Here is a 26,564-nt window from a genome sequence, read left to right as displayed (position 1 = left end):
CATGGGGGGAGGAGTTGGGAACAGACTCGGATTGTCTCCCCTCCCCTTCGGCCTCGGGAGGGCGGACTACGACCCCCCAAAAGTCCTAAACCAAGCGCGGAGGGCGCCCCCCCCCCCCCAGGCGCCGCCCCGGCGCCCCGCTCCGCCTCGCGGAGCATGCCGGGAGAGGAAGTTCTCAGCCATGCGGTGAAAACAGGCGGCCCGCAGGCTTGGACTACGAGTCCCAGGATGCATTGCGCTCCGCAAACCGAGGGCGGGCCGTAGTTGCCCTTGGCAACAGCAGGGCTCCCAGCGCGCGCTGGCGGGAGGGAAGGAGCAAGACCCGAGCCGGACGCCGGTGGAGGGGACGGGGCGGGCGGGTGGCGGCGGCAGGAGGAAGCCTTCAGGGCTCACGTTCACGTTCGGACCTTCCCCCCCCCCCCCAAAAAAAAAAAACACACACAAACAAACAAAAAGCCTGAACAGCTGCGCAGAGAACCCCAGAGTCGGGCACTGAATCACAGCAAGACCTGGAGGGAGGGAGAGACGCCACCCCAAGGTGCAAAGAGGGATTCATAGGGTCAGAGACACAGGTAGGAGGGGGGGGGAGGGAGAGAGAGAAACCACCCCTTCCGGCCCCCCAGGAACAGGAGGGATTGGGTTAGCAGAGGCAATGCACCCAGAGGGGAAGAGGCAGGCACTCCAACCGAGGGGCAGAGACAAGATGCACTTACAAAGGCGGGGACACGGCCGTTGTCCTGTGGACCAAGAGGTCCTGGGTTCGATTCCCAGGCAGGGCACATGCCCGGATTGTGATCCTCAGTGTGGGGCGTGCAGGAGGCAGCCAGTCAATGTGTCTCTCTCATCATTGATGTTTCTCTCTCTCATTTCTCTGAAATATCTTCTTTTAAAAATATTTTTTTATTGATTTTTTACAGAGAGGGAGGGAGAGGGATAGAGTTAGAAAGATCAATGAGAGAGAAACATCGATCAGCTGCCTCCTGCACGCCCCCTACTGGGGATGTGCGCGCAATCAAGGTACATGCCCTTGACCAGAATCGAACCTGGTACCCTTGAGTCTGCAGGCCGGTGCTCTATCCACTGAGCCAAACCGGTTAGGTCAGTGGTCGGCAAACTTATTAGTCGACAGAGCCAAATATCAACGGTACGACGATTGAAATTTCTTTGGAGAGCCACATTTTTTAAACTTTAACTTCTTTTAAAAAATATATTTTATTGATTTTTTACAGAGAGGAAGAGAGAGGGATAGAGAGCTAGAAAAATCTATGAGAGAGAAACATCAATCAACCAATGTACATGCCCTTGACTGGAATTGAACCTGGGACCTTTCAGTCCGCAGGCCGACGCTCCATCCACTGAGCCAAACGGGTTTCAGCAAACTTAAACTTCTTCTAACGCCACTTCTTGAACATAGACTGGCCCAGGCTGTGGTATTTTGTAGAAGAGCCACACTCAAGGGGCCAAAGAGCCGCATGTGGCTCTCGAGCCGCAGTTTGCCGACCATGGGTAGGCACTCTGAAACATCTTTAAAAACAAGGGGGGGGGGGGGTAAGAAATGGCAAGGGTTGAGAGAGAAATGAACTCTCCTAGAGAAATACACAGCGGGAGTGATTGACAGAGACACACCCAGTCACTGAGAGACAGAGATACTCAGAGACAGAGACAGAGCCTTTTGCAAAGACAGGATTTAACCCGATAGAGCATCCGCCAGCGGACTGAAGGGTCTCAGGTTCGATTCCGGTCAGGGGCGTGTACCTTGGTTGCGGGCACATCCCCGGTGCGGGGTGTGCAGGAGGCAGCTGGTCGATGTTTCTCTCTCATCGCGTTTCTAGCTCTCTATTCCTCTCCCTTCCTCTCTGTGGAAAATCAATAAAATATATATATTAAAAAAAAAAGAGGCCCCCTCAAACCCCAAAAGAAAAGTCCAGACTCCGGGCGGCGTGGAGACCCCGGGCTCCCCTGCGCGCCGCTTGCCGGTCCCGGCCCGGAGCGCAAAGTTTGGGCACCAACCGGAGCGTCACGGCCTGGGGGACACAGACAGCGATCGGGGGGCGCCGGGGTCCCAGGGGCCGGGACACAGCGATCGGGGGCGCCGGGGTCCCAGGGGCCGGGACACAGCGATCGGGGGCGCCGGGGTCCCAGGGGCCGGGACACAGCGATCGGGGGGCGCCGGGGTCCCGGGGGCCGGGACACAGCGATGGGGGGGGCGCCGGGGTCCCGGACACAGCGATCGGGGGGCGCCGGGGTCCCGGGCCCGGAGGGGACAGATGGGGCCGCCCCTCCCTCCAGCCCGGCGGGCGGGGTGCGCGCACGTGTGTTCGCGGAGGAGCCGGGGGGAGGGTGTGTGGACGCGGGTCCGATGTGGAGGGAGGGAGGGAGGGGGGACGGCTTTAGGCGAAACCCCGCCCCTCGGTCGTCATGGCAACGCCTCCCCCCCGCCCCCCGCCCGGGGCTCCCACATTTCAGCAGGTGCGGGCGCCCGAGCTCCCAGCGCCGCCGCCGGCCGCGCGCCCCTGCCCCGCGCCCTGCGCCCCGGGGTCCCCGCCGCCCGCCCCGCGCCCCGCGCCCCGCGGTGCCTCTCCCCGCTCCCCGCTCCCGGGACCTCCCCGCGGCTCCCCGGCTTCCCCCCGCACCCCGGGGCGCCGGCTCCGGCCCCCACACCTGTCCCCGGTCCCCGCGGCGCTCGGGGCCATGGCGGGCCTGGGCCCCGGCGGGGGCGACGCCGAGGGGGGCCCCCGGCCGCTGTTCTGCAGGAAGGGGGCCCTGAGGCAGAAGGTGGTGCACGAGGTCAAGAGCCACAAGTTCACCGCCCGCTTCTTCAAGCAGCCGACCTTCTGCAGCCACTGCACCGACTTCATCTGGTGAGGGGCGGGGGCCCGGCCCGGGGCCGAGACCCCCTGACGCAGAGGACCCCGAGGAGCGGGGAAAGAGGGGGCTGCATCCTGGCTCCCGGTCCTAGGCTGGGGTGGGGGTGGGGTCCAGAAGGAGGAGGAGCTGGGGCTCCTGAGGGAGGAGGGCTGGGGGCTTGGGCTCCTGGGTCCGAGGGAGGAGGGGCTGGGGGGTCTGAGGGAGGAGGCTGGGGGCCTGGGCTCCTGGGTCTGAGGGAGGAGGGGCTGGGGGATCTGAGGGAGGAGGCTGGGGGCCTGGGCTCCTGGGTCCGAGGGAGGAGGGGCTGGGGGGTCTGAGGGAGGAGGCTGGGGGCCAGAAGCAGGTCTGTGTTCTAGAAAGAGGAGGGGGCTGGGGCTTAGATTCCTGGCTCCGGGGGAGGAGGGTCAGAGGCCGCCTGTGGCTCGCGGATGTGGGGGGCCCAGGGTCCCCCTTGTCTGCACTGACCTCAGGTCCTTGTCCCTCGCAGGGGCATCGGGAAGCAGGGCCTGCAATGTCAAGGTAAGAGGAGCTGGGACCCGGGCTCTGGGGACCCTCAGGTTGGGGGGCAGGCGGGGGGCCCCCTGGCAGCCCAGGCCGCCTGACACACGTGTTCTCTGGTCCCCAGAGAGGCGCGGGGGAGCCGGGGCGGGGGGTGTGGCAGAGGCACAGCCTGTGGCGGGGAGGCAGGGGGGTAAGGGGGGGCCGCGGAGGTGGTGCTGGGGGCCCCTCCCTTGGCCGGCTCCAGGTGGGGACAGATATTTGGAGAATCTGTTGCCATGGGAACAGGCAGATTGGGAAGGGGAGGGGGGCTGAAGATGCAAAGTCAGAACCCTACCACCAACACCCCCCGCCCCCCAAAACCAGGCTGCCGTCACCATGACAACAGGCACGGCGGTCCCCCGCAGGGGCAGGCCGGGTGGGGTCAGCCTGGGCGGGTGGGGCCGGTGGGCCGCAGTTGGAGGGGGGCAGAGAGGGAGATGAGGGGGGCGGGGAGGGCAGGGAGGGGGGCGGGGAGGGAGGGGTGCCAGTCCTGAAAGCACCAGCTGCCAGGCTGGGAACACAGTGAGTCAGGGAGGGGGTGGCCGCGGCGGCGCCCCCAGACTCACTTCTGCCCGAGTTGCTGCTCTCTGCTCGGTCCGGACACGCCTGTGGGTTTCCTCTCCTTTCTCTCCCTTCTCTGCTTCTCATCTCCCTCTGGGATCCTGTTCTCTCCGTGTCTCTGTCTCTCTCTCCCTCTCCCTGTCTCTTCCTCTCTGCCTCTGCCTCTCCCTCTCTCTCTCTCTGTCTCTGTCTCTGCCTCTCCCTGTCTCTGCCTCTCTGTCTCTGCCTCTTCCTCTCTCTGTCTCTGTCATTTCTGTCTCTGTCTCTGCCTCTCCCTGTCTCTTCCTCTCTGTCTCTGCCTCTTCCTCTCTCTGTCTCTGTTGTCTCTGTCTCTGTCTCTTCCTCTCTGTCTCTGCCTCTCCCTGTCTCTTCCTCTCTGTCTCTGCCTCTCCCTCTCTCTGTCTCTGTCTCTGTCCCTCTCCCTGTCCCTGTCTCTGTCTCTCTCTGACTCTCTGTCTCTGCCTCTCCCTCTCTCTATCTCTGCCTCTCTCTGTCTCTGTCCCTCTCTCTGTCTCTGTCTCTGTCCCTCTCTCTGTCTTTGTCATTGTCTCTCCCTCTCTCTGTCTCTGTCTGTCTCTGTCTCTCCCTCTCTGTCTCTGTCCCTCTCTCTTTTTCTGTCCCTGTCCCTCTCTCTGTCTCTGTCTCTCCCTCTGTCTCTGCCTCTCCCTCTCTGTCTCTGACTCTCTCTGTCTCTGCCTCTCCCTCTCTCCCTCTCTGTCTCTGCCTCTCCTTCTCTGTCTCTGTCTCTGCCTCTCCTTCTCTCTGTCTCTGTCTCTGCCTCTCCTTCTCTCTGTCTCTGTCTCTGCCTCTCCTTCTCTGTCTCTGTCTCTGTCTCTCCCTCTCTCTGTCTCTCCCTCTCTCCCTCTCTGTCTCTGTCTCTGCCTCTCCCTCTCTGTCTCTCCCTCTCTCCCTCTCTGTCTCTGCCTCTCCTTCTCTGTCTCTGTCTCTGCCTCTCCTTCTCTCTGTCTCTGTCTCTGCCTCTCCTTCTCTCTGTCTCTGTCTCTGCCTCTCCTTCTCTCTGTCTCTGTGTGTGTCCGCCGGCCCCTCTGTGCTCTGCATGTCTCTCTCGGATGCTCCGATTCTCGGTTTCTGCCTGGAATTTCCATCTCCCGTCTCTCGCCTCCTCTCCGCCCGGGCAGCCGCTCCGTGGAGCTCTCTCCGGGCAGGGCTGGTGCCTCACTGGAGGGCTCTCCCGTCCGGGTCCCTCTCCTCCTGACTCCCCGCCCCCGGGGCCCCCCGTCCCCGTGTCTCTGGTTCTCGCCTGCAGTCTGCAGCTTCGTGGTGCACCGCCGATGCCACGAGTTCGTGACCTTCGAGTGCCCAGGCGCCGGGAAGGGCCCCCAGACGGACGTGAGTGCCGCACACTGGCCCGCCTCCGCCGCCGCCCTCGCCCCCCAGGCGACCGTCCCACTTTCTCCTGCTATTTTTAAGGCCGGGCGGGGAGGGGGCCGGAGAGGTAGGGGAGCCAGGCTGGCCCAGATTCCCTGCCCTTGGCCTGGAAAGGGGGGAGCAGAGGGGCCCGAGCCGGGTTGGGGACACAGGTGGGAGACAGGCAGGCAGGGTGAGGAGGTGAAGGATGGCGCTGGGGGGGGGGGGGGGGGGGGGGACAGGGAGCTGGTGCTCAGGAGATTTAACAGCAGAGCTGAGGGCAGAGGGAGAGAAATGTGGTGCAGGCCCTGGGATGCTGAGATAAGAAGAGAGAAGCTCAGAGATGCAGGGAAAGATAGAGACTGTGGGGGGGGAGAGAGAGAGAGAGAGAGAGACAGGAAGGAGGCAGAGGGACGTGGAGAGGCAGACCGAGATGGAGACGCTCAGAGAGACGGTGCGGGTACGCAGAGCGCCGAGAAGGGAACATGGCGGGGATGGAACACGGCCGAGGCTCAGAGAGCTCCTGCAGGGCACAGGCACACACACGTGCACACACAGGTCCCCATGTGCACAGACACCTGTGTCCACAGATCCCCACATGCACACATGCTGATACACACAGGCCTCATGTGCACACACACCTATATATACAGTTCTTCATGTGCACGCACACCTGCATATACAGACCCCACATGCACACACATGTGCATACACAGACCCCCATGTGTGCACACACATATGTACATAGACCCCCGTGCGCGCACACACGTGTGTACACAGATCCCCCATGTGTGCACACACGTGCATACACAGATCCCTCACGTGCATGCACAACTACATATACAGACCCCTCATGTGCATACACACCTGCATATACAGTTCCCCACGTGCACACACACTTATACACACAGGACTCCATGTGCATACACACTTATACACACAGAGGACTCCATGTGCACACACTTATATATACCGGTCCCCAGGTGAACACACACTTATACATACAGATCCCCACATGCACACACACTTATACATACAGGTCCCCATGCACACACACTTATACATACAGGTCCCCATGTGCACACACTTATACATACAGGGCCCCATATGCACACACTTATACATACACATCCCCATATGCACACACTTATGCATAAGGTACACGCGTGCACACACACTTATACATACAGACACATAAGTGCACACACTTATACACACAGGTACATGTATGCACACATACTTATACATAAGGTCCCCACGTGCACACACACACGTATACACACAGGCTCCCATGTGCACACACCTGCATGTACAGGTCCCCGTGTGCATAGACACTTCCCCATGTGCACACACCGAGATGCACAGATCCCCATGTGTGTGCACCAGGGAGCTAGAGCCTCATGCCCACCCGGTAGGATCGCTTCGCGAAGCAAATGAGTCAAAGCCGTGGGCCGGCCGGGCCCGTGGCGGGAGAGGAAATGTGAGTGACTGTCGCTGTGGAAGTTACTGCGGCTGCCGGAGCGGAGGGTGATGGTGAGGAGGTAGTCCGTCTTCCCTCTGCCTCCATCTGGCGTCGTTTTTCTCCCTCCTGCTTTCAAGAAGGAAGATTTGTGATTGATTTCTAGAGAGGGGGGGGGAGGAGAGGGAGGAAGACACACACTGATACAAGGGGAAACATCCCTCCGTTGCCTCCTGCACGCCCACTACTGGGGATCCAGCCCACCTCTCAACCCCAGCATGCGCCCTGACCTGGAATCGAGCTACTACTTTTCCCTGCTCCGGAATAACGCCCAGCCAACTGAGCCACACTGCTCAGGACTCTTGTTAATGCACATATATACATTTACTGATTTCAGAGAGGAAGGGAGAGGGAGGGGGGAGAGAGAGAAACATCAGTGATGAGAGAGAATCATTGATTGGCTGCCTCCTGCACACCCCCCCACTGGGACCGAGCCTGCAACCCACGCAGTGTGCCCTGATTGGGAATAAAACCTTGACCTCCTGGTTCCTCAGTCAACTTGCAATCACTGAGCCACTTCTTACAAAGAGGAAGGAAGAGAGAGGGATAGAGAGCTAGAAACATCGATGAGAGAGAATCATCGATCAGCTGCCTCCTGCACACCCCCCTCCGGGGAGGTGCCCGCAACCAAGGTACATGCCCTCGACTGGAATCGAACCCGGGACCCTTGAGTCTGCAGGCCGACGCTCTATCCACTGAGCCAAACTGGTTTCGGCCGGCAGGGCATCTTAATGTATTCCGTCTCATAAGTAACAAAGGCTTAAGTGCTAAGGGCCTTAAAAGCATGACTTCATTTACACCGAGTGGCCGGATGATGATGATCTCTGAACACATAATGATCTGGCCACTCAGTGTCTATCCTATATAATAAAAGGCTAATAGGCAAATTGTCCCCTCGACCAGGAGTTCGACCAGCAGGCAGGCCGGCCAACCATCCATGTCCCCTCCCCCTGGCCAGGCTGGCCAGACCCCACCAATGCAGGAATTCATGCACCGGGCCTCTAATATACATATGCACTGAGTGGCCAGCTTATTATGCATTCAGGGATCATCATCATCTGGCCACTCAGTGTCGTCTTCACAAAACCCCTTGCAGGGGGGGAGGGCCTCACTTCCCTGACCCCCCATTTTATTTATTTGTTTGTTTATTTAAATACAATATATCTTCATTGACTTCAGAGAAAAAGGGAGAGACAGAAACATCAATGATGAGAGAGAACCACGGATGGCTGCCTCCTGCACGCCCCCCGCCCCCCCTCCCCTTCCTGCAACTCCAGCAAGTGCCCTTGACCGGAATGGAACCCGGGACCCTTAAGTCCAAAAGGCTGTGTGGCTCTATCCACTGAGCCACACAGCCAAGCCCCCCTCCCAATTCCCCTCCCCCCCGCCCCAACCACCCACTTTATAGGAAGGAAGCCTGGGTCTCAGAAGGGCCTGGGGCCCACCCAGCTGGGCGGTGGGCAGAGTCAGGACAGCCCTGACTCCTCTCCCTGGAGCCCGGCCCTGACCCTGTGCATGATCCGCCTTCCCCCTGAGAACAGTCACCGCTTCCGCCCCTGGCCTGCGTGTGCGGCCACCCCGCTGCGGGCCTTCGCTCCCAGCATCCCCTTCGGCAGGCAGCAGCCCTTTGATTCGGGCTCAGCGGAATGTCTTCAGAAGACAAAGCCCCCTCCAAGGGACGGAGGCCCCCTCCCCCCTCCCCTCTGCCCCCCTGCCCCCCTGCCCCCCTGCCAAGTCTCCTCTGACAGAGGATCCCCTGCCAAAGGCAAAGAAGTCCGGGCGCGTCCTGAATTGCCACCCTCCGGTAGCTCCTGCCGTGTGCACACTTTGCAAAAGGCGAACATCAGACGGTCTGACGCTGCGACCTTGCGGGCGGAGGGAGAGCGCTTCGCTGGTGCCCTACATTCTCGCTTAATTGGACTCCAGACAGCGAGCAACCCTTCAGGATGTAGATTGTTTATCTCCACTGGGCAGAGCAGGGTCACCATTGGACACGGACCTGCCCCAAATCACACAGCTTGGAAGTTAACGGCCCAGCTCTTCTGTGGAGGCTGCAGTAAAGTCGCTGATGACGCCCTGGCCGGGGTGGCTCAGTGGATAGAGCGTCGCCCTGCGGACCCGAAGGTTCCGGGTTTGATTCCGGTCAAGGGCTTGTAAGCCTCGGTTGCAGGCTCCTCCCCGGCCGGGCCCTGGTCCCAGTGCCTGCAGGAGGCAACCGATCGATCGATCGATGTGTTTCTCTCTGTCTTTCCCTCTCTCTTCTACTCTCTCTAAAAATCAATGGAAAGCCCTAGCTGGTTTGGCTCGCTGGGTAGAGCGTCAGCCTGAGGAGTGAAAGGCTCCGGGTTCGATTCCGGACAAGGGCACGTGCCCGGGTTGCAGGCTTGATCCCCGGTAGGGGCCGTCCAGGAGGTGGCTGATCAGTGATTCTCTCTCAGCATTGATCTTTCTATCTCTCCCTTCCTCTCCGAAGTCAATAAAAAAAAAATATATATTTTTTAAAAAATCAATGGAAAAATATCCTCGGGTGAGGATTAAAAAAAAAGAATAATAAAATAAATGTTTAAAAATGAAATCACTGACAACCACCACAGCATACAAGTAGCAGTACCGAGTACATTTAACACTCCAGGCTCTGCTGTGAGGTTTATACTTAATCATGGATGTAGGACGCTTGGGGCCTTGCAACTGGTAGGTCAGATTCGCCATCCCACCAAGGGCCCAGGGAAGGCAGATGGTCAGCAGGCAATGACAGAGACTGACAGTGAACGATCAGGAGCTCATAGTGGACCACAAGCCCTCAAAACACAGCCTGTGTGAGGTGTAGGGGTAGGGGGGATAGGGGACTTTGGAAGCCTCACCTCTTTCAGGCCTAGAAGGTTTGGCTCTGTGGATAGAGCGTCGGCCTCCTGACTGAAGGGTCCTGGGTTCGATTCCGGTCCAGGGCGTATGCCCAGGTTGCGGGCTGGATCCCCAGTGTAGGGCTTGCGGGAGGCAGCCAGTCGGTGGGTGGTCCTCTCTCATCATTGATGTCTTTCTCTCTTCCTCTCTGAAATAAGTAAACGTTTATTTTTAAAAATAAACAAATAAATGCTGAGCATTTGGCTCCGTGGAAAGAGTGCCGGCCTGCGGACTGAAGGGTCCCGGGTTCGATTCTGGTCAAGGGCATGTACCTTGGCTGCGGGCACATCCTCAGTAGAGGGTGTGCAGGAGGCAGCTGATGGATGTTTCTCTCTCATCAATGTTTCTAGCTCTCCCCTCTCCCTCTCCCTCCCCCTCTGTAAAAAATGCAATAATATATATATATATTAAAATAAATAAGTGCTGAGGAATGAAGGGGAGTGAGGCAGGGCCCCAGCGAGCGGGAGAGAGCCAGGCAGGAGGAAGAGCCCCAGGGGCTGCTCCTGGAGGGTTCGGACCTCCTGACCGGCCCCCCTGTTCCCCCAGGACCCCCGGAACAAGCACAAGTTCCGCCTGCACAGCTACAGCAGCCCCACCTTCTGCGACCACTGCGGCTCCCTGCTGTACGGGCTGGTGCACCAGGGCATGAAGTGCTCCTGTGAGTGAGTCTGCGCGGCCTCCGGCTCTGGGGACCTGTCCGGGGAGTGGAGGCCGGGGTCCCCGGGGCTGGGCCTGAAGCGCTGCCCCCTGGCTTTGTCCCCCCCTGCACCCGCAGGCTGCGAGATGAACGTGCACCGGCGCTGTGTGCGCAGCGTGCCCTCGCTGTGCGGCGTGGACCACACGGAGCGCCGCGGCCGCCTGCAGCTGGAGATCCGCGCTCCCACGGCCGACGAGATCCACATCACGGGTGAGGCCCCGCCCCTCGCAGGCCCCGCCCACACCCAGATCCGGAAAGACCACGCCCATCTCAGAGACCACGCCCACACACAGACCCGATAAGGCACCGCCCCTGAGATGCCCCGCCCACATGCAGGCCCCAGAAAACCACGCCCCTCTAGGAAGACCAGGCCCACATACAAAGCCCGGGAAAGGCCACGCCCCTCTTTCGAGGCCACGCCCACATTCGAGGCCACGCCCCAATCTGGGCCCAGGCTTCAGAGGCTAGCACCACGAGGCCACGCCCCTTCGAGCTGGCCGCCCCATCTCCAGCCTCGCCTCTGGCAACTTTCAGTGGCCCTCCCCCCTTTTATTTTTATTTTATTTTCAAATATATATATATATTTTATTGATTTTTTACAGAGAGGAAGAGAGAGGGATAGAGAGTTAGAAGCATCCATGAGAGAGAAACATCGATCCACTGCCTCCTGCACACCCCCTACCAGGGATGTGCCCGCAACCAAGGTACATGCCCTTAACCAGATCGAATCTGGGACACTTCAGTCCGTAGACCGACGCTCTATCCACTGAGCCAAACCGGCTTCCACCCCTTTTTATTTTTAAATATATTTTATTGATTTTTTACAGAGAGGAGGGGCGAGGGATAGAGAGTTAGAAACGTGGACCAGCTGCCTCCTGCACACACCCCACTGGGGATGTGCCCGCAACCAAGGTACATGCCCTTGACCGGAATCGAACCTGGGAGGACCCTTGAGTCCACTCTATCCACTGAGCAACACCGCTTAGGGCTTTCAGCCCCTTTTAATGGCCACACAAGAAGCCAAGGTCCTTGAGAGGGAGGAGGTGAGAGAGTGGCCAGGTCCTGGCTCCTGGGTCCTAACGAAGGAAGGTCTGATTTCGGGGCAAAGGAAGGGCTCTATGCCCTGTCTTCTGGGTACTGGGAGCTAGACAGCAAAGACGCCCTGGCCAAGAGAAGGGCGGCTAAAAGAGAGAGAGAGCCGTGGCCAGTTTGGCTCAGTGGATGGAGCATCAGCCTGCGGACTGGAGGGTCCAGGGTTTGGTTCCGGTCAAGGGCATGTACCTTGGTTGTGGGCACATCCCCAGTGGAGGCAGCTGATCAGTGATTCTCTCTCATTGAAGTTTTATTTTTTTCTTTTAAAAATATATTTTATCGACTTTTTACAGAGAGGAAGAGAGAGGGATAGAGAGTCAGAAAAATCCATCAGCTGCCTCCCACTCACCCCCTACCGGGGATGTGCCCGCAACTAAGATACATGCCCTTGACCAGAATCGAACCTGGGACCTTTCAGTCCGCAGCCCAACACTATCCACTGAGCCAAACCGGTTTTGGCTCTCGTTGATGTTTCTAACTCTCTATCCCTTTCCCTTTCTCTCTGTAAAAATCAATAAAATATATTGAGGGGAGAGAGAGAGAGAGAGAGAGAGAGAGAGAGAGAGAGAGAGAGAGAGAGAGAGAGAGAGGGAGAGAGAGAAGGGCGGCTGAGGGTTTGGAAGTCCCCATGCTGACGGGGGGTGGGCTAGGGCCTCTTCCTGGGACTCTAACCCCCTCTCCCCTCCTTCCCCTCCCCGCGCAGTCGGTGAGGCCCGGAACCTCATCCCCATGGACCCCAACGGGCTGTCGGACCCCTACGTGAAGCTGAAGCTCATTCCAGACCCGCGGAACCTGACCAAGCAGAAGACCCGGACGGTGAAGGCCACGCTGAACCCCGTGTGGAACGAGACCTTCGTGTTGTGAGCCTTGGGCGCAGGGGAGGCCGCGAGGGCGGACAGAGGACGATCCGGGGGTCCCGGTGGCTCACAAGCCCGCCAGGGAGCAGCTGGTGGGAGGGGCTAGGGTGGCGGGAACTCCCAGAAAAGAGCAGAGGAGGGAAACTAGTGGCTGGGGAGAGGAATGGGGACACAGAAGCTGAGAGGCAGACATCTGTGCATTCAATCATCATCAAAGCCCCATGTGAGAGAGAGAGAGAGAGAGACAGAGATGAGGGAGAGCGGAGGAGGAGAGACAGAGAGAGCCACGGCCGGATAGCTCTGTTAGTTGAAGCTACGTCCTGATTCGACAAGGCTGTGGGTTTGATCCCTGGTCAGGACACAAACAAGAAACAACCAATGGCCCTGACCGGTGTGGCTCAGTGGATAGAGCGTCGGCCTGCGGACTGAAAGGTCCCAGGTTCCATTCCGGTCAAGGGCGTGTACCTTGGTTGCAGGCACATGCCCAGTGGGGGGTGTGCAGGAGGCATCTGATCGATGTTTCTCTCTCATGAATGTTTCTGATTCTCTATCCCTCTCCCTTCCTCTCTGTAAAAATAAAATAAAATATCAATAAAAAAAATATATATATATGGCTAAAAATAATAAAAGTAGCAACCAATGAATGCATAAATGATCAGAACAACCAATTGATATTTCTGTCTTTGTCTTCCTCTCTCCCTAAAATCAATGAGAGAGAGAGAGAGAGAGAGAGAGAGAGAGAGAGAGAGAGAGAGAGAACCCTAGAATGAGACAGACAGAAGAGAGGAGTTTGGGGGCAGAGGGGCGGTGTGATGGGTGGCCGGGTGGCAGGGAAAGGCAGAAAGAGGGGGACAGACACCTGTGGGGAAAGACTTGGGGGAGGCAGGTAGGGAAGGGGCCCAGCCTGAGGGACTCAGAGCCAGCGCTCCGGGTGGGGCCCTGGTGTGGGAGGAGGGAACCCGGTGGGAAGACACACCCAGACCTCAGCTCTCCAGCTTAGCCTCCTCCCCCGCAGGGGGTGGGGGGGCAGCGGGCCCTCACCCTGCCCCCTCCCCGCAGCAACCTGAAGCCGGGCGACGTGGAGCGCAGGCTCAGCGTGGAGGTGTGGGACTGGGACCGGACCTCGCGCAACGACTTCATGGGCGCCATGTCCTTCGGGGTGTCCGAGCTGCTGAAGGCGCCGGTGGACGGCTGGTGAGGCCTCGGGGCGGCTAGGGAGGCCGGGGGGCGATGGTGAGGCCGGAGGGGGGGCTGGGAGGGGGCTGGTGAGGGCCGGGGCGGGCGGCGGGCGTGTCTCCCTCCCTCCCTCCCTCTGGGTGGGGGCTCCCTCCCCTCCCACAGGCCAACGCCATTCTCTCTCAGTCCCCTCTCTCCTTCTTAAAGGATGAGACAGCCAAAAGTGGTGTGGCTCAGTGGATAGAGCTAGAGCGTCAGCCTGTGGACTGAAAGGTCCCGGGTTCGATTCTGGTCAAGGGCATGTGCCTTGGTTGCAGGCACATCATCAGTAGGGGGTGTGCAGGAGGCAGCTGATCAATGATTCTCTCTCATCGATGTTTCTAACTCTCTATCCCTCTCTCTTCCTCTCTGTAAAAAATCAATAAAATATATTTTAAAAAGAAAGAAAGAAAGAAAGAGAGAAAGGAAGGAAGATGAGACAGAAGATTGAAAGCCAGGACTATGGGCTTTATGGGAGGAGGAGGGCCCTGCAGGGCTACCCCACAAGGGGAGAGAGCCACCGTGCAGAGGGGAGCAGCCTTTTGAGGGGAGGAGTGGGAAGGGGCGGGGCTTAGGACACTCGGCCAGCTGATTGGTGGTTTCATATAAGGTACAAAATTAGGCACTTAGGGACTTAGGAATGGGGGGCTTAGAGTATTGGCAGGTGCTGATGGTGGTTCAATGTACAGTCCATGTAAGGTGCCTGGTGAGGTGCTCAGGAATGTCCAGGTCGCCGAGACTGGTTTGGCTCAGTGGATAGAGTGTCAGCCTGCGGACTGAAAGGTCCCGGGTTCGATTCTGGTCAAGGGCATGTACCTTGGTTGGGGGCACATCCCCAGTAGGGAGTGTACAGGAGGCAGCTGATGATGACTCTCTTTCATCGATGTTTTTAACTCTCTATCCCTCTCTCTTCCTCTCTGTAAAAAAATCAATAAAATATATTAAAACAAAAGAAAAGAAAAAAAGAATGTCCAGCCCGCAGGTGCAGGTGACGTCATACTCCACCCACCAGTTGGGGGAAGGGAGGACCTATCACTGATATCACCCTCCCTCTCCATCTCTGTGTCTGCCTCTGTGTGTCAGGTACAAGCTGCTGAATCAGGAGGAGGGCGAGTATTACAACGTGCCCGTGGCCGATGCTGACAACTGCAGCCTCCTGCAGAAGTTCGAGGTACCGGGACCCGGCTCCCCCACGGAAAGACAGCCCCCTGCCCTCCCTCACCCCTTTCCCAAACACCTACTGCTCCTGGGACTACAACTCCCAGAAGACCCTGGGGCTCCTTCCTTGGCTTTCCTAAGGGATTCCTGCCTCAAGGTCTGATGGGAATTCGAGTTCCTATTCATCCCTCTGGTTTGGGAGTTTGGGGTAGGGGGATAGGGGGGTGGTGGTCCCCACTTCCGGCTTCAGGGCAGTCTCCTACCTCCCTGGGGCTCTGACTCTGGCTTTCTCCCTCCTTCCCCCCAGGCCTGTAACTACCCCCTGGAGCTCTATGAGGTGAGTGGCGCTGGGATCTGGAATGGAGACAGGTTCATTCCTGGCATCTGAGTCTCTTCTTCCCCCCCCCCCCCCCACTAAGATCTGTCTTCATTTCCACACACATACCTGACTCTCAGGTAACTCCCCAAGGCAGAGACACAGTCACAGCTATTATCCTTACGTCCCAGGATGATGTGCTACATCGGAGATCAGGGCACTAAAGAGGCACAGACTAACCCAGGTTTCTTTGTGTGTGTTTTTTTTGGGGGGGTGGGGGAGGATGAGGCAGTCAGGGAGGGCTTCCCTGAGGAGGCGCCACCGGAATTGATCCTGGAGTTTTTCTATCTGTGTACCACGGCGGCCTGGCTCTCCCCAGTTCCTTTACTCGCTCACTGAACACCCCTTTCTGGAAGTGTCACATAAGCCAAGCCTCGTTCCGCCATCTCCTCTTTCTCAGTGTTGGAGAAAGTTACCGATAGAGAAATTCACCCGCAAAAGGAATATGTCTGATAATGGAGGGCCCCGGGCCCTGGGCGCCAGGGAGGTCCCGGAAGTACCCGGCCCTGCCTGGGAGAATCAGAGAAAGCTTCTCAGAGAAGATTCCCAAGCAAAGGAGAGGGGCACCAAGCCAAAGAAGGAATGCTTTCTCCCTCCCTTATCCTATCTAATAAAAGAGTAATATGCAAATTGACCAGGCCTGCAAGGGAGGGCAGTTGGGGACAACCGGGCCTGCAGAGAAGGGCAGTTGGGGGAGGCCCAGGCCTGCAGGGGAGGGCAATTAGGGGCAAACAGGCTGGCAGGGGAGCAGTTAGGCATCCATCAGGCTGGCAGAGGAGTGGTTAGGGGGTGATCAGGCTGGCAGGCAGAAGCAGTTAGGGGCAACCAGGAAGGCAGGCAGGTGAGCAGCTGCGAGCCAGCAGTCCTGGATTGTGAGACGGGCCTAAACGGGCAGTCGGACATTCCTCAAGGGGTCCCAGATTGGAGAGGGTGCAGGCTGGGCTGAGGGACACCTCCCTCCTCCGTGCACAAATTTCGTGCACCGGGTCTCTAGTCCTTTCATAAAACGTTTTGCCGAGCCCCTCGGTGGGTAAGGCATGGCCCTGGTCCCCGGGGATAGAGCGGGGAACAGGAGAGAAAAACATTCCTTCCCCCACGGGGTTTCACGTTGAGGAAGATGTGAAAGAAAAGAAAGGATAACACGTTAGAAAGCAGTGAGCGAGCATTAAAGAGAGTAGGGAGTGTCCTAGGAGAAGTGTCTGTGGTTTTAGTCGCAGGAAGCAGAGAGAGTGGCAAAGAAGGGAGGGAGGTGAGAGAGTGAGCCACGGAGGAGGAGACTGAGGAGGCGAGCCTTTCGGGCAGAGGAAACAGCAGGTGCAAAGGCCCTGAGGTGGGTGGGGGCGGGCCCGCGGTGTCTGCTGCACACAGCAGGGAGGACAGGCTGGCGGGCGAGGGGGAGAGCAGGAGGTGAAGGCAGAGAGGGAAGGTGGTGGAGGGAGCCTTGTCATTCACTGGAGGGATTTTGGCTTTTATTTATTTACAATATTTTTATAGAGAGGAAGGGAGAGGGATAGAGAGTTAGAAACACCGATGAAAGAGAATCATCGGTCAGCTGCCTCCTGCACACCCCCCACTGGGGATGTGCCCGCAACCAAGTTACATGCCCTTGACCGGAATCCAACCTGGGACCCTTCAGTCCCCAGGCCGACGCTCTGTCCACTGAGCCAAACCGGTTTCGGCAGGATTGGGCTTTGAAACGGAGTGAGATGGGATGGCATGGAGGTGGCTGAGATGGTTTCGATTCGAACAAGATGACTGCCTCTGCATGGAGGCGGGAGGCTGGAGGTGGAAGGGGGGAGGTGAGAGGTGGGAGGAGGCTGCGGGGGACCGCACAGGAGGCGCAGAAGGACCAGGGCACAGTGGTGGTGAGGCTGTGCAGACGCCGGGTCTGCTCTGAAGGCTGGAATTGCATTCCTGAGACCACCCTCCATTCAACACCCTCTGGCCACGTGCTGGGTGCTGGGTGCTGGGTGCTGGGTGCTGGTGGAGGAACAGGGAGGAGGCAGACATAACCGGCCGCTAATGGACTTTGATTCCTGGCTCTGCTTTTTATCCACTATGTGACTCGGGGCACGTTACTTACCATCTCTGTGCCAGCTTCCATTTCTCTAAAAGGGGGTGGGGTCGGTGCTAACAGGGTTTTCCAGAGGCTTAATGGCCTGTAGTAAGCTCTCGAAGGGTTATTTCAATAATAAATAAACCCTCTGGCTCTGGAAAGCCATAGAAAGTTCTTAAGCCAAGCAGGAGGTGAGGGATAATTTTTATTTTCTCTCCATCTCTCCCCACCCTTTTCTCTTTCTTTCTTTCTTTCTTTCTTTCTTTCTTTCTTTCTTTCTTTCTTTCTCTCTCTCTCTCTCTCTCTCTCTCTCTCTCTCTCTCTCTCTCCCCCCTCCCTCTCTCCCTCCCTCTCTCTCTGTCTCTCTCTTTTTCTTTCTTAATTGTTTTTATTGATTTCAGAGAGTAGGAGAGAGAGAGAGAGAGAGAGAGAGAGAGAGAGAGAGAGAGGTGGAAACATCCATGATGAGAGAGAATCACTGATTGGCTGCCTCCTGCACGCCCCCTACTGGACATCAAGCCCGCAACCAGGCACATGCCCTTGACCCGAATGGAACCCGGGACCCTTCATTCTTCAGGCAGACACTCTATCCACTGAGCTAAACCTGCTAAGTATCTCCCCACCCTTTTCATTCTTGGGTGCTGTCTCTCTCTCTTTTATTAAAATTTTTTTAAATATATTTTATTGATTTTGTACAGAGAGGAAGGGAGAGAGATAGAGAGTTAGAAACATCGATAGAGAGAGTCATCGATCAGCCGCCTCCTGCACACCCCCCACTGGGGATATGCCCACAACCAAGGTACATGCCCCTGACCAGAATCAAACCCGGGACCCTTCAGTCCCCAAGCCGACGCTCTATCCATTGAGCCAAACCGGTCTCGGCATCTCTCTTTTATTTTTTAAAAATACATTTTTATTAATTTTAGAGAGAAAGGGAGAGGGTGGGAGAGAGAGAGAAACATCAACCATGAGAGAGAATCATTGATCAGCTGCCTCCTGCACGCTCCCTATTGGGGATGAAGCCTGCAACCATGTGCCTTTGACTGGAATGGAACCCAGGACCCTCCAGTTCGCAGGCGGAAGCTCTATCCACTGAGCCACACCGGCTGGGGCTGGATGCTGTCTCTGAGAGGCACCCCCTGTCCCCGCGGGGGATCTGACCGCCCGGGGTCTCTCTCTCCCTGTCTCGCAGCGCGTGCGCATGGGTCCTTCCTCCTCCCCCATCCCCTCCCCCTCCCCCAGCCCCACCGACTCCAAGCGCTGCTTCTTCGGGGCCGGCCCGGGGCGCCTGCACATCTCCGACTTCAGTTTCCTCATGGTCCTGGGAAAAGGCAGCTTCGGGAAGGTCGGATTCCCGGGGCCCTGGGGGGGTGGGCAGGGGAGAAGGGGAGGGTGTCTGGAGGGCGGTCCCACTTCCTGTTCTCGGCCAGGAATAGGACTGAGTCCCCGAAGAGGGTTGCATGGGGCCCCTCGGGCCCCTGGAGAGGGGACACACGAAGATGTGAATTGCAGAGCGTTGGAGATCTTGCTCCACAGCCTAGGACTTCGGTTTAGCTCAGATAAACTCCATCAAATTTTATTTTTTATTTTAAAAAAATACATGTTATTGATTTTTTACAGAGAGGAAGGGAGAGGGATAGAGAGCTAGAAACATCAATGAGAGAGAAACATCGACCAGCTGCCTCCTGCACAACCCCTATCGGGGATGTGCCCATAACCCAGGTACATGCCCTTGACCGGAATCGAACCCGGGACCTTTCAGTCCGCAGGCCAATGCTTTATCCACTGAGCCAGCCCGGTTTCGGCTTTATTTTGTTTTTGAATACAGTTTTATTGATTTCAGAGAGGAAAGGGGAGGGAGGGAGAGAGAGAGAGAGACATGAATGATGAGAGAGAATCGTGGATCAGCTGCCTCCTGCACACCCCCTACTGGGGATGGAGCCCGCAACCTGGGCATGGGCCCTTGCCGGGAATCGAACCTGGGACCCTTCAGTCCGCAGGACAATGGACTATCCACTGAGCCAAACCATAACAATTAAAAAAATATATATTTTATTGATCTTTTACAGAGAGGAAGAGAGGAATAGAGAGTTAGAAACATTGATGAGAGAGAAACACCGATCAGCTGCCTCCTACACAGCCCCCACTGGGGATGTGCCCGCAACCAAGGTGCATGCCCCTGACCGGAATTAAACCTGGGACCTCTCAGTTCGCAGGCCAATGCTCCATCCACTGAGCCACACCGGCTAGGGCCATAGCAATTTTTAAAGGGAAAGATCAAGATTGGTTTCCCTGAGGGAGTCCCTGGCGAAGGCAGGGCACCAGATCCCTTGAGAGGGCAGGGATCTGCACCCCGGGTTGTCCCACGACCCACTAGGCCTTTGGGCCTATGCCCGCAGGTGATGCTGGCGGAGCGGAGGGGCTCCGAGGAGCTCTACGCCATCAAGATCCTGAAGAAGGACGTCATCGTGCAGGATGACGACGTGGACTGCACGCTGGTGGAGAAGCGTGTGCTGGCGCTGGGCGGCCGGGGCCCGGGGGGCCGGCCCCACTTCCTCACCCAGCTCCACTCCACCTTCCAGACCCCGGTGAGGAGGGCGGGGCGCGGCTGGCCCCAGAGCCCCACCTCACCCCTCACCCCACCCCCACCCCCAGATGGACCAGGCACCTGCTCCAGGGTCTGAGCTCAAGTCAAGGCCAAAGGGCTTCATGCTCTGAATGGGCGGAGCCAGATGGGTGGGCCCCGTGTGGGTGGGGCCAGTTGGATAATCCTCCCCCTAATGGGCGTGGCCAGCTAGATGAGCCTCCCCTGGTGGGCAGGGCCATCTGGATGGATCCTGTGTGGGAGGGGCCAGCTGGGTGAGTCTCCCCCTGATGGGCAGGGCCATCTGGATGGATCCTGTGTGGGAGGGGCCAGCTGGGTGAGTCTCCCCCTGATGGGCGGGGCCAGCTGGATGGATCCTGTGTGGGAGGGGCCAGCTGGGTGAGTCTCCCCCTGATGGGCGGGGCCAGCTGGATGGATCCTGTGTAGGCGTGGCCCCAGTGAGCTTGGCCTTGAGTGTTGAGTGGGTGCTTTTGAGTAAAGGGCTGTTGAGTGAACGAGTGCCCTCCCCTGCAGCCCTGTCCCCCAATTGCTCTCCCCTGCAGGCCTGGTCCCCCCAACTTTCCTCCTCTGCTGGCCTGGTCCCTCCCAAATATCCTCCCCTGCTGGAAGTGCACTGACCACCATGGGGCAGCTCCTGCGTTGAGCACCTGCCCCCTGGTGGTCAGTGCACATCATAGCGACCGTTCGTTCTGCCATTCAGTCGATTTGCGTGTTTGCCTCTTATTATATAGATCGTTATCTGTACCATCACTTGCAGGTGAGGCCTGTACCTGTTGGCTCCTAACAGGTGGCCAGAACTGCTGCATGTGTGTGTGAGTGGGCGTGATCGAGGTTTAGGATTCCAGCAAATGGTGGATCCCTTTCTTCTTCTTCTCCTCCTCCTCCTTCTCCTACCTCCTCCTCCTCCTCCTCTCCCCTTCCCCCTCCTTCTCCTTTTTCTCCTTCTCCCCTTCTTTTTCCTCCTCTTCCTCTCCCCTCTCCTCCTCCCCTCCTCCTCCTCCTCCTTCTTCTTGTTTTTGTTCTTATTGTTGTTCTTCTTTTTCTTCTTCTTCTTCCTCTCCCCCCACTCCTTCTACTCCTCCTCCTGCTCCTTCTCCTTCTCCAATTCTCAAACTTCAGTTCTGAGGGGACGGGACCAGAACACCTGTAGTTCTGAGTATCAGGGCATGGGGCAGGTGTAAATTCTGAGCTGGTCTTGTTCCAGGCGTCTTCAAACTACGGCCCGCGGGCCACATGCGGCCCGCAGAGGAGTCTGATCTGGCCCGCCAGGTTTTTTGGGCAGTGAGCGCAGCCGAGGTGTTACAGTAGGAATTAGTAGTTCATATAGTCCGGCCCTCCAGCTCTCTGAGGGACCGTGATCTGGCCCCCACTTTAAAAAGTTTGAGGACCCCTGTTTGGGTCACGGTGGGTGTGGCTAGTTGCTCTGGCTTTCTGATTGGGTGGCCCCTCAGCCTTTCAGCCTGTCTCTGGCGAATAGGAGCCGCCCATTTAGAAAGACAGCTCAGCTCACTGCCAACGCTGGGCGCACAGGCTGGCACGGACCGGCTGGTGGGCGTGTCCTGGCCTCTAAGCCCCGCCTCCTCCCCTCCTCCCCTCCTCCCCCAGGACCGCCTGTATTTTGTGATGGAGTATGTCACCGGGGGCGACCTGATGTACCACATCCAGCAGCTGGGCAAGTTTAAGGAGCCCCACGCCGCGTGAGTCCCGGCCAAGGGGAGGGAGGGGGGCAAGAGGGAAGGCTTGGGGGGGGGGCCCAGCCATTGACCCCTGACCCCCGCCCCCCTCCTCCAGGTTCTACGCGGCAGAGATCGCCATCGGTCTCTTCTTCCTCCACAACCAGGGCATCATCTACCGGTGAGAGGCCCGGGCCTGTCGGGGGGGTGGGGGACCAGGGGAGGGGATGCGGACTGAGGGCTCTAAGCCCCTGGAACGCCACTCCCGCCCTCCCCGCCCGCCCCGCAGGGACCTGAAGCTGGACAACGTGATGCTGGACGCCGAGGGGCACATCAAGATCACCGACTTCGGCATGTGCAAGGAGAACGTCTTCCCCGGGAACACGACCCGCACCTTCTGCGGGACCCCTGACTACATCGCCCCCGAGGTGACCCCGCCCCCGCCGCCCGGGCCCTCCCCGAGTCCGCGGGGTGGGAGGGGGGCTGGCTGTCCAGTGTTCAAAATGTGGGAGACCTGACCCTGGAGTCTCTCTGCCGCTGTCTCCCCCCCAGATCATTGCCTACCAGCCCTACGGGAAGTCTGTCGACTGGTGGTCCTTCGGGGTCCTGCTGTATGAGATGCTGGCGGGACAGGTAAGGAGCCGGGGAGGGGCTGACTGGGCTAAAGGCAGCAGGAAGTGGGGAGCCCCTGTGACAGGACCCCGGGGAAATCCTGGAAGGGTAAGGCTGTAGTGTTGTGTGAGGCAGGGCTAAGGGGTGGGCGGGGCAGGCCCAGAGAGCGCTGTCCGTGGTGCTGAAGCGCCGTCTTCCCAGGAGGCCGCCCCCTTCAAAGAGCGACCTTTCAAACGCACAAAAACAAAATAACAGGGTCACACAGGAAATCAATCCTATTAACATAGGATCACCAGTGCTTGAAAAGTTTCATCGAATCCAATTTAACCAACGAAATAAGTCTCATTTCAATAGATACAGTTGCCTAAATATTAAACATTGGGATGTGGATATACACTGAGTGGCCAGATTATTATGATCTCTGGACGCATAATAATCTGGCCATATATTAGAGGCCCTGAAATGTTCATGCACCAGGCCTCTAATATATATTTTTAGAGGCCCGGTGCATGAATTCGTGCATGGGTGGGGTCCAGCCAGCCTGGTCAGGGAGAGGCTGGCCTGCCTGCCGGCTGAACTGATCAAGGGGACAATTTGCATATTAGCCTTTTATTATATAGGGTCTACACTGAGTGGCCAGGTTATTATGCATTCAGAGATCATCATCATCTGGCCACTCAGTGTATAGATGATGCTCTATTAATGAACTAAATAGTAATATCTTTTTTTTTTTAATCCTCACCCAAGGATATTTTTTCACATTGATTTCTAGAGAGAGTGGAAGGGAGGCAGGAGGGGAAGAGAGAGAAACATTGATGTGAGAGAAACACATCGATTGGTTGCCTCTTGCACTCGCCCTGCAACCAAGGTGCATGCCCTTGACCTGGGAATCGAATCCATGACCCTTCCATCCATGGGCCTATGCTCTGACTACTGAGCTGAACCTGCCAGGGCTAAATAGTAATATCTTACAGGAATAGGAAGTAATATCTTGAAATTACTGGGAAGGCCTACCATTCATTCTGAAGCAGAGGTAACCGATATTTTGAGATATCTGCAACTCTAATGTGATTTTAAAAAATCAAAAAAACCCAACTTATATATATATCTGTGATTTCTATTTGCAACGAAGCCACCAGGACTGCCGTGTTGCCCATATTTATAATTGAATGGCGTGCTAAATTCCCGTTAGACATTAAAAAAATAAAATAAAGATGCATTTCCCCCCAAGCAAATTGATGGCCCCCTCCATGGAATAACCCCTCTGTGGGCCCCACATTAAGAACCCTTGACTCCATGTGGCTCTTCCTGACCCCAAAAGACCTGAGACCTCTCACCCAGCCAGCACGCCGGTGCAGCTTGCCTGCAGTGTTCTCTCGCTTCTGTGTAAATGACATATTGCCTCATCAACACCCTGCTGATTTACATAGCAGATACACGGAGCCCGGAGCAGCAAAGAGACAGGAACTCAAAGCATTGGAAGAGGGGTGGGGAGGGGGGAGATAGAGCTTTGGTGGCTTGCTCACATTTCCCCCTAGATCAGTGATCGGCAAACTGCGGCTCTCGAGCCACAGGCGGCTCTTTGGCCCCTTGAGTTTTCAGCAAAGGCCAGCTGAGGAGTGCCCTCCTTAAGTTAATAAGAATGACCCTACCTGTATAGTTTAAGTTAAAAAAATATGGCTCTCAGAAGAAATTTCTTTTTATTTCTTTCTTTATTTTATTGGTTTTCCACAGAGAGGAAGGGAGAGGGATAGAGAGCTAGAAATGTCAATGAGAGAGAAACATCGACCAGCTGCCTCCTGCACACCCCCTACTGAGGATGTGCTCGCAACTAATGTACATGCCCTTGACTGGAATCAAACCTTGGACCCTTCAGTCCACAGGCTGATGCTCTATCCATTGAGCCACACCGGTTTTGGCTCAGAAGAAATGTCAATCGTTGTCCTGTTGATATGTGGCTCTGTTGACTCATGAGTTTGCCGACCACTGGCCTAGAACGTGAGGCGTGTGTGTGTGTGTGTGTGTGTGTGTGTGTGTGTGTGTGTGTGTTCATGGTGGGGGTGAAGGTGTGGAGGCTGGGGAGAGAGGTAGTCGGGGAGCCTCTGATTTGCGACCCCTCTCTACCTCCTCCCCAGCCCCCTTTTGACGGCGAGGACGAGGAGGAGCTGTTCCAGGCCATCATGGAGCAGACCGTCACCTACCCCAAGTCGCTCTCCCGGGAAGCCGTGGCCATCTGCAAGGGGGTGAGCGCCCCGACTCCCAGATGGTCCCCCCGCACCAGCCGTGCCCCCCGCGGCCGCCCCCGGGACTGCTGCCCACATGGTCTCCCAAGCATAGTTATCAGAAAGGGGCTCCCGATGCTCAAGCCACTCCATGCCCGCCTGCTGGAAACTATTTTTTTTTTATTTAAAAAAATATATTTTATTGATTTTTTACAGAGAAGAGGAGAGAGGGATAGAGAGTTAGAAACATCGATGAGAGAGAAACATCCACCAGCTGCCTCTTGCACACCCCCTACCGGGGATGTGCCCGCAACCAAATACATGCCCTTGACCGGAATCGAACCTGGGACTCCTCAGTCCGCAGACCCGACGCACTACCACTGAGCCAAACCGGTTTCGGCCGGAAGCCATTTTCATAACATGGCGGCGGCTTTGTGAGGGCCGAGGTCGGCCAACGGCGGCTCACGAGCCACTTCCCCCCCCCCCCCCCTTCTGTCCTCTCTGCTATTTCTCCATCCTGGGATCTCTATGCGTGTGTCTCTCTGTTCCTCCGTCCTTGTCTCTCTCCCTCTCTTTCTCGTTCTCTGTGTCCCCCGTCCCCCGGGTCTGGGACTTGTCTGTCTGTCCGTCTCTCCGTGTCCCCCACAGTTCCTCACCAAGCACCCCGCCAAACGCCTGGGCTCCGGGCCCGACGGGGAGCCCACCATCCGCGCCCACGGCTTCTTCCGCTGGATCGACTGGGAGCGGCTGGAGAGGCTGGAGATCCCGCCCCCGTTCCGGCCCCGCCCGGTAGGTCCCCGTCCATCCAGAGGCCACACCTTGGTCTCTGGGGCGGGAAACGGGGGGCACCCGGGAGCCCCAATACCTATATGAGCAGGGGGCGCGGGGTTTCCTCTCTGGAGACCCCAGGGAGGTGCAGGGAGCCCCAGGAGACAGGAGAGGGATCTGGGGGGACGGAGACAGGGACCCCCTCCCCCGGGGAGGGGGAAGCGGGCAGAACGTAACGGTCCCTTCCCGGCGCCTCCAGTGCGGCCGCAGCGGCGAGAACTTCGACAAGTTCTTCACGCGCGCGGCGCCCGCGCTGACCCCGCCGGACCGCCTGGTCCTGGCCAGCATCGACCAGGCCGACTTCGAAGGCTTCACCTTTGTGAACCCCGACTTCGTCCACCCGGACACCCGCAGCCCCGTCAGCCCCGTGGCGGCGGCGCCGGTGCCGGTCCTGTAATCCCGCCCTCCGCCGCTAGGTGTCCCCACGGCCCCCTCCGCCGCCGCGCCAGCCTCGGCCCGACCTCCCGCCGCCTCCCGAAGCCCAGATCCCAGACTCCCCTCTGCTCCCCAGCCCCCCCCCCCCCGGCCCCTCGGGGCTCCTGGTGCGCTAGGCTGCCCCTCGCAAGCGTCCCTGGCGTTCCCCACGCCACTCAGGTGCCGCTGCGCTGAACCCCAGATTCTGGACTCCGTCCCCCCAGGTTCCAGAACCCCACCCCCACCCCCACCCCTACCCGCACCCCATGGGGCTCTAGACCCCGACTCGGTAGAATGTCTGCCTCCTTCTCCCTTTTTGTTCTTTTTTCATTCTGGGAAATAGTCTCATGGGGTGGGGGCTGCTCCAGACTCGGGTTCCAGGACAAACCACCCCCCCACCTCCGAGGCCCCGCCCCCTGTCCCCCTGCCCCCCAATTCTGGAGTCCATGAGAGGCTGTGCCCCCAGCTCCAGCGCCCTCTCCCACGCCCCGGGGATGCCTGGGGGGTGCGGGGAGCCTTTCCCCAGCTGTTCTCCATCAGCTTTCGTTCTAGACTCCCCCCTCCTAACCCAGCCCAGCCCCCCGTACCCCCTCTTCCTCCCCCCGCCCCCCGCCTGCCAGGTGCATGGCTCCAGCCCTGCTCGGAACCCCGCCCCCACCCCAGCCTGCCACCCTCGGGGACTTCCCCAGCTCCTCTCCTCTCCCCTCTCTGCCGCTCCCATCTGGCCGCAGCTGCCGGAGAATAAATTTGGGATGCTGCTGACGCCCCGAGGTGTCTGGCTGTTTTCTTCTGAGCTGGGAGAGGGAAAGGGGGTGCGGAGGTGGGACAAGGGCTGCACTTGGAAGCAAACTGAGAGAAGGGGGGGGGGCAGACAGAGGGAAAGGGGCCCTGGCCGGTGTGGCTCCGTGGATGGAGCCTCGGCCCGCAGGCTGAAGGGTCCCGGGGTCAAGTCCGGTCAAGGACACATGCCATGCTCCATCCCATCCCCAGTGGGGGGCGTGC

The 26,564-nt window shown here is 58.0% G+C and overlaps 1 protein-coding gene across 1 annotated transcript; it reads left to right on the top strand.

The window, feature by feature from the left end:
* The first annotated feature begins 2,655 nt into the window (after nt 1-2,655).
* On the top strand, nt 2,656-26,320 carry PRKCG (protein kinase C gamma). The gene is made up of 18 exons (XM_036439472.2): nt 2,656-2,861; nt 3,356-3,387; nt 5,237-5,319; nt 10,304-10,415; nt 10,533-10,664; nt 12,250-12,406; nt 13,463-13,597; nt 14,702-14,789; nt 15,084-15,113; nt 18,401-18,553; nt 19,608-19,796; nt 21,419-21,510; nt 21,605-21,667; nt 21,776-21,914; nt 22,039-22,119; nt 24,234-24,341; nt 24,969-25,109; nt 25,348-26,320. Exons 1-18 carry the CDS (start codon nt 2,692-2,694, stop codon nt 25,543-25,545), a joined length of 2,103 nt encoding a protein of 700 aa, XP_036295365.1. The 5' UTR covers nt 2,656-2,691; the 3' UTR covers nt 25,546-26,320.
* The last annotated feature ends 244 nt before the right edge of the window (nt 26,321-26,564 follow it).

Source organism: Pipistrellus kuhlii, unplaced genomic scaffold (assembly GCF_014108245.1).
Source record: "Pipistrellus kuhlii isolate mPipKuh1 unplaced genomic scaffold, mPipKuh1.p scaffold_m20_p_156, whole genome shotgun sequence".
NCBI classification, from domain to species: domain Eukaryota; kingdom Metazoa; phylum Chordata; class Mammalia; order Chiroptera; family Vespertilionidae; genus Pipistrellus; species Pipistrellus kuhlii.
The sequence above is the reverse complement of the archived record's forward strand: the minus strand, read 5'-3'. Positions and strand labels throughout refer to the sequence as shown.

What these genes read in the sequence shown, in the direction of transcription:
- PRKCG (XM_036439472.2), top strand. Translation starts at nt 2,692, where the DNA reads ATGGCGGGCCTGGGCCCCGGCGGGGGCGACGCCGAGGGGGGCCCCCGG. An exon ending in CTGACTACATCGCCCCCGAG is followed by an intron (nt 21,915 to 22,038) that starts GTGACCCCGCCC and finishes TCTCCCCCCCAG; the next exon opens with ATCATTGCCTACCAGCCCTA. An exon ending in CCCCGTTCCGGCCCCGCCCG is followed by an intron (nt 25,110 to 25,347) that starts GTAGGTCCCCGT and finishes CGGCGCCTCCAG; the next exon opens with TGCGGCCGCAGCGGCGAGAA.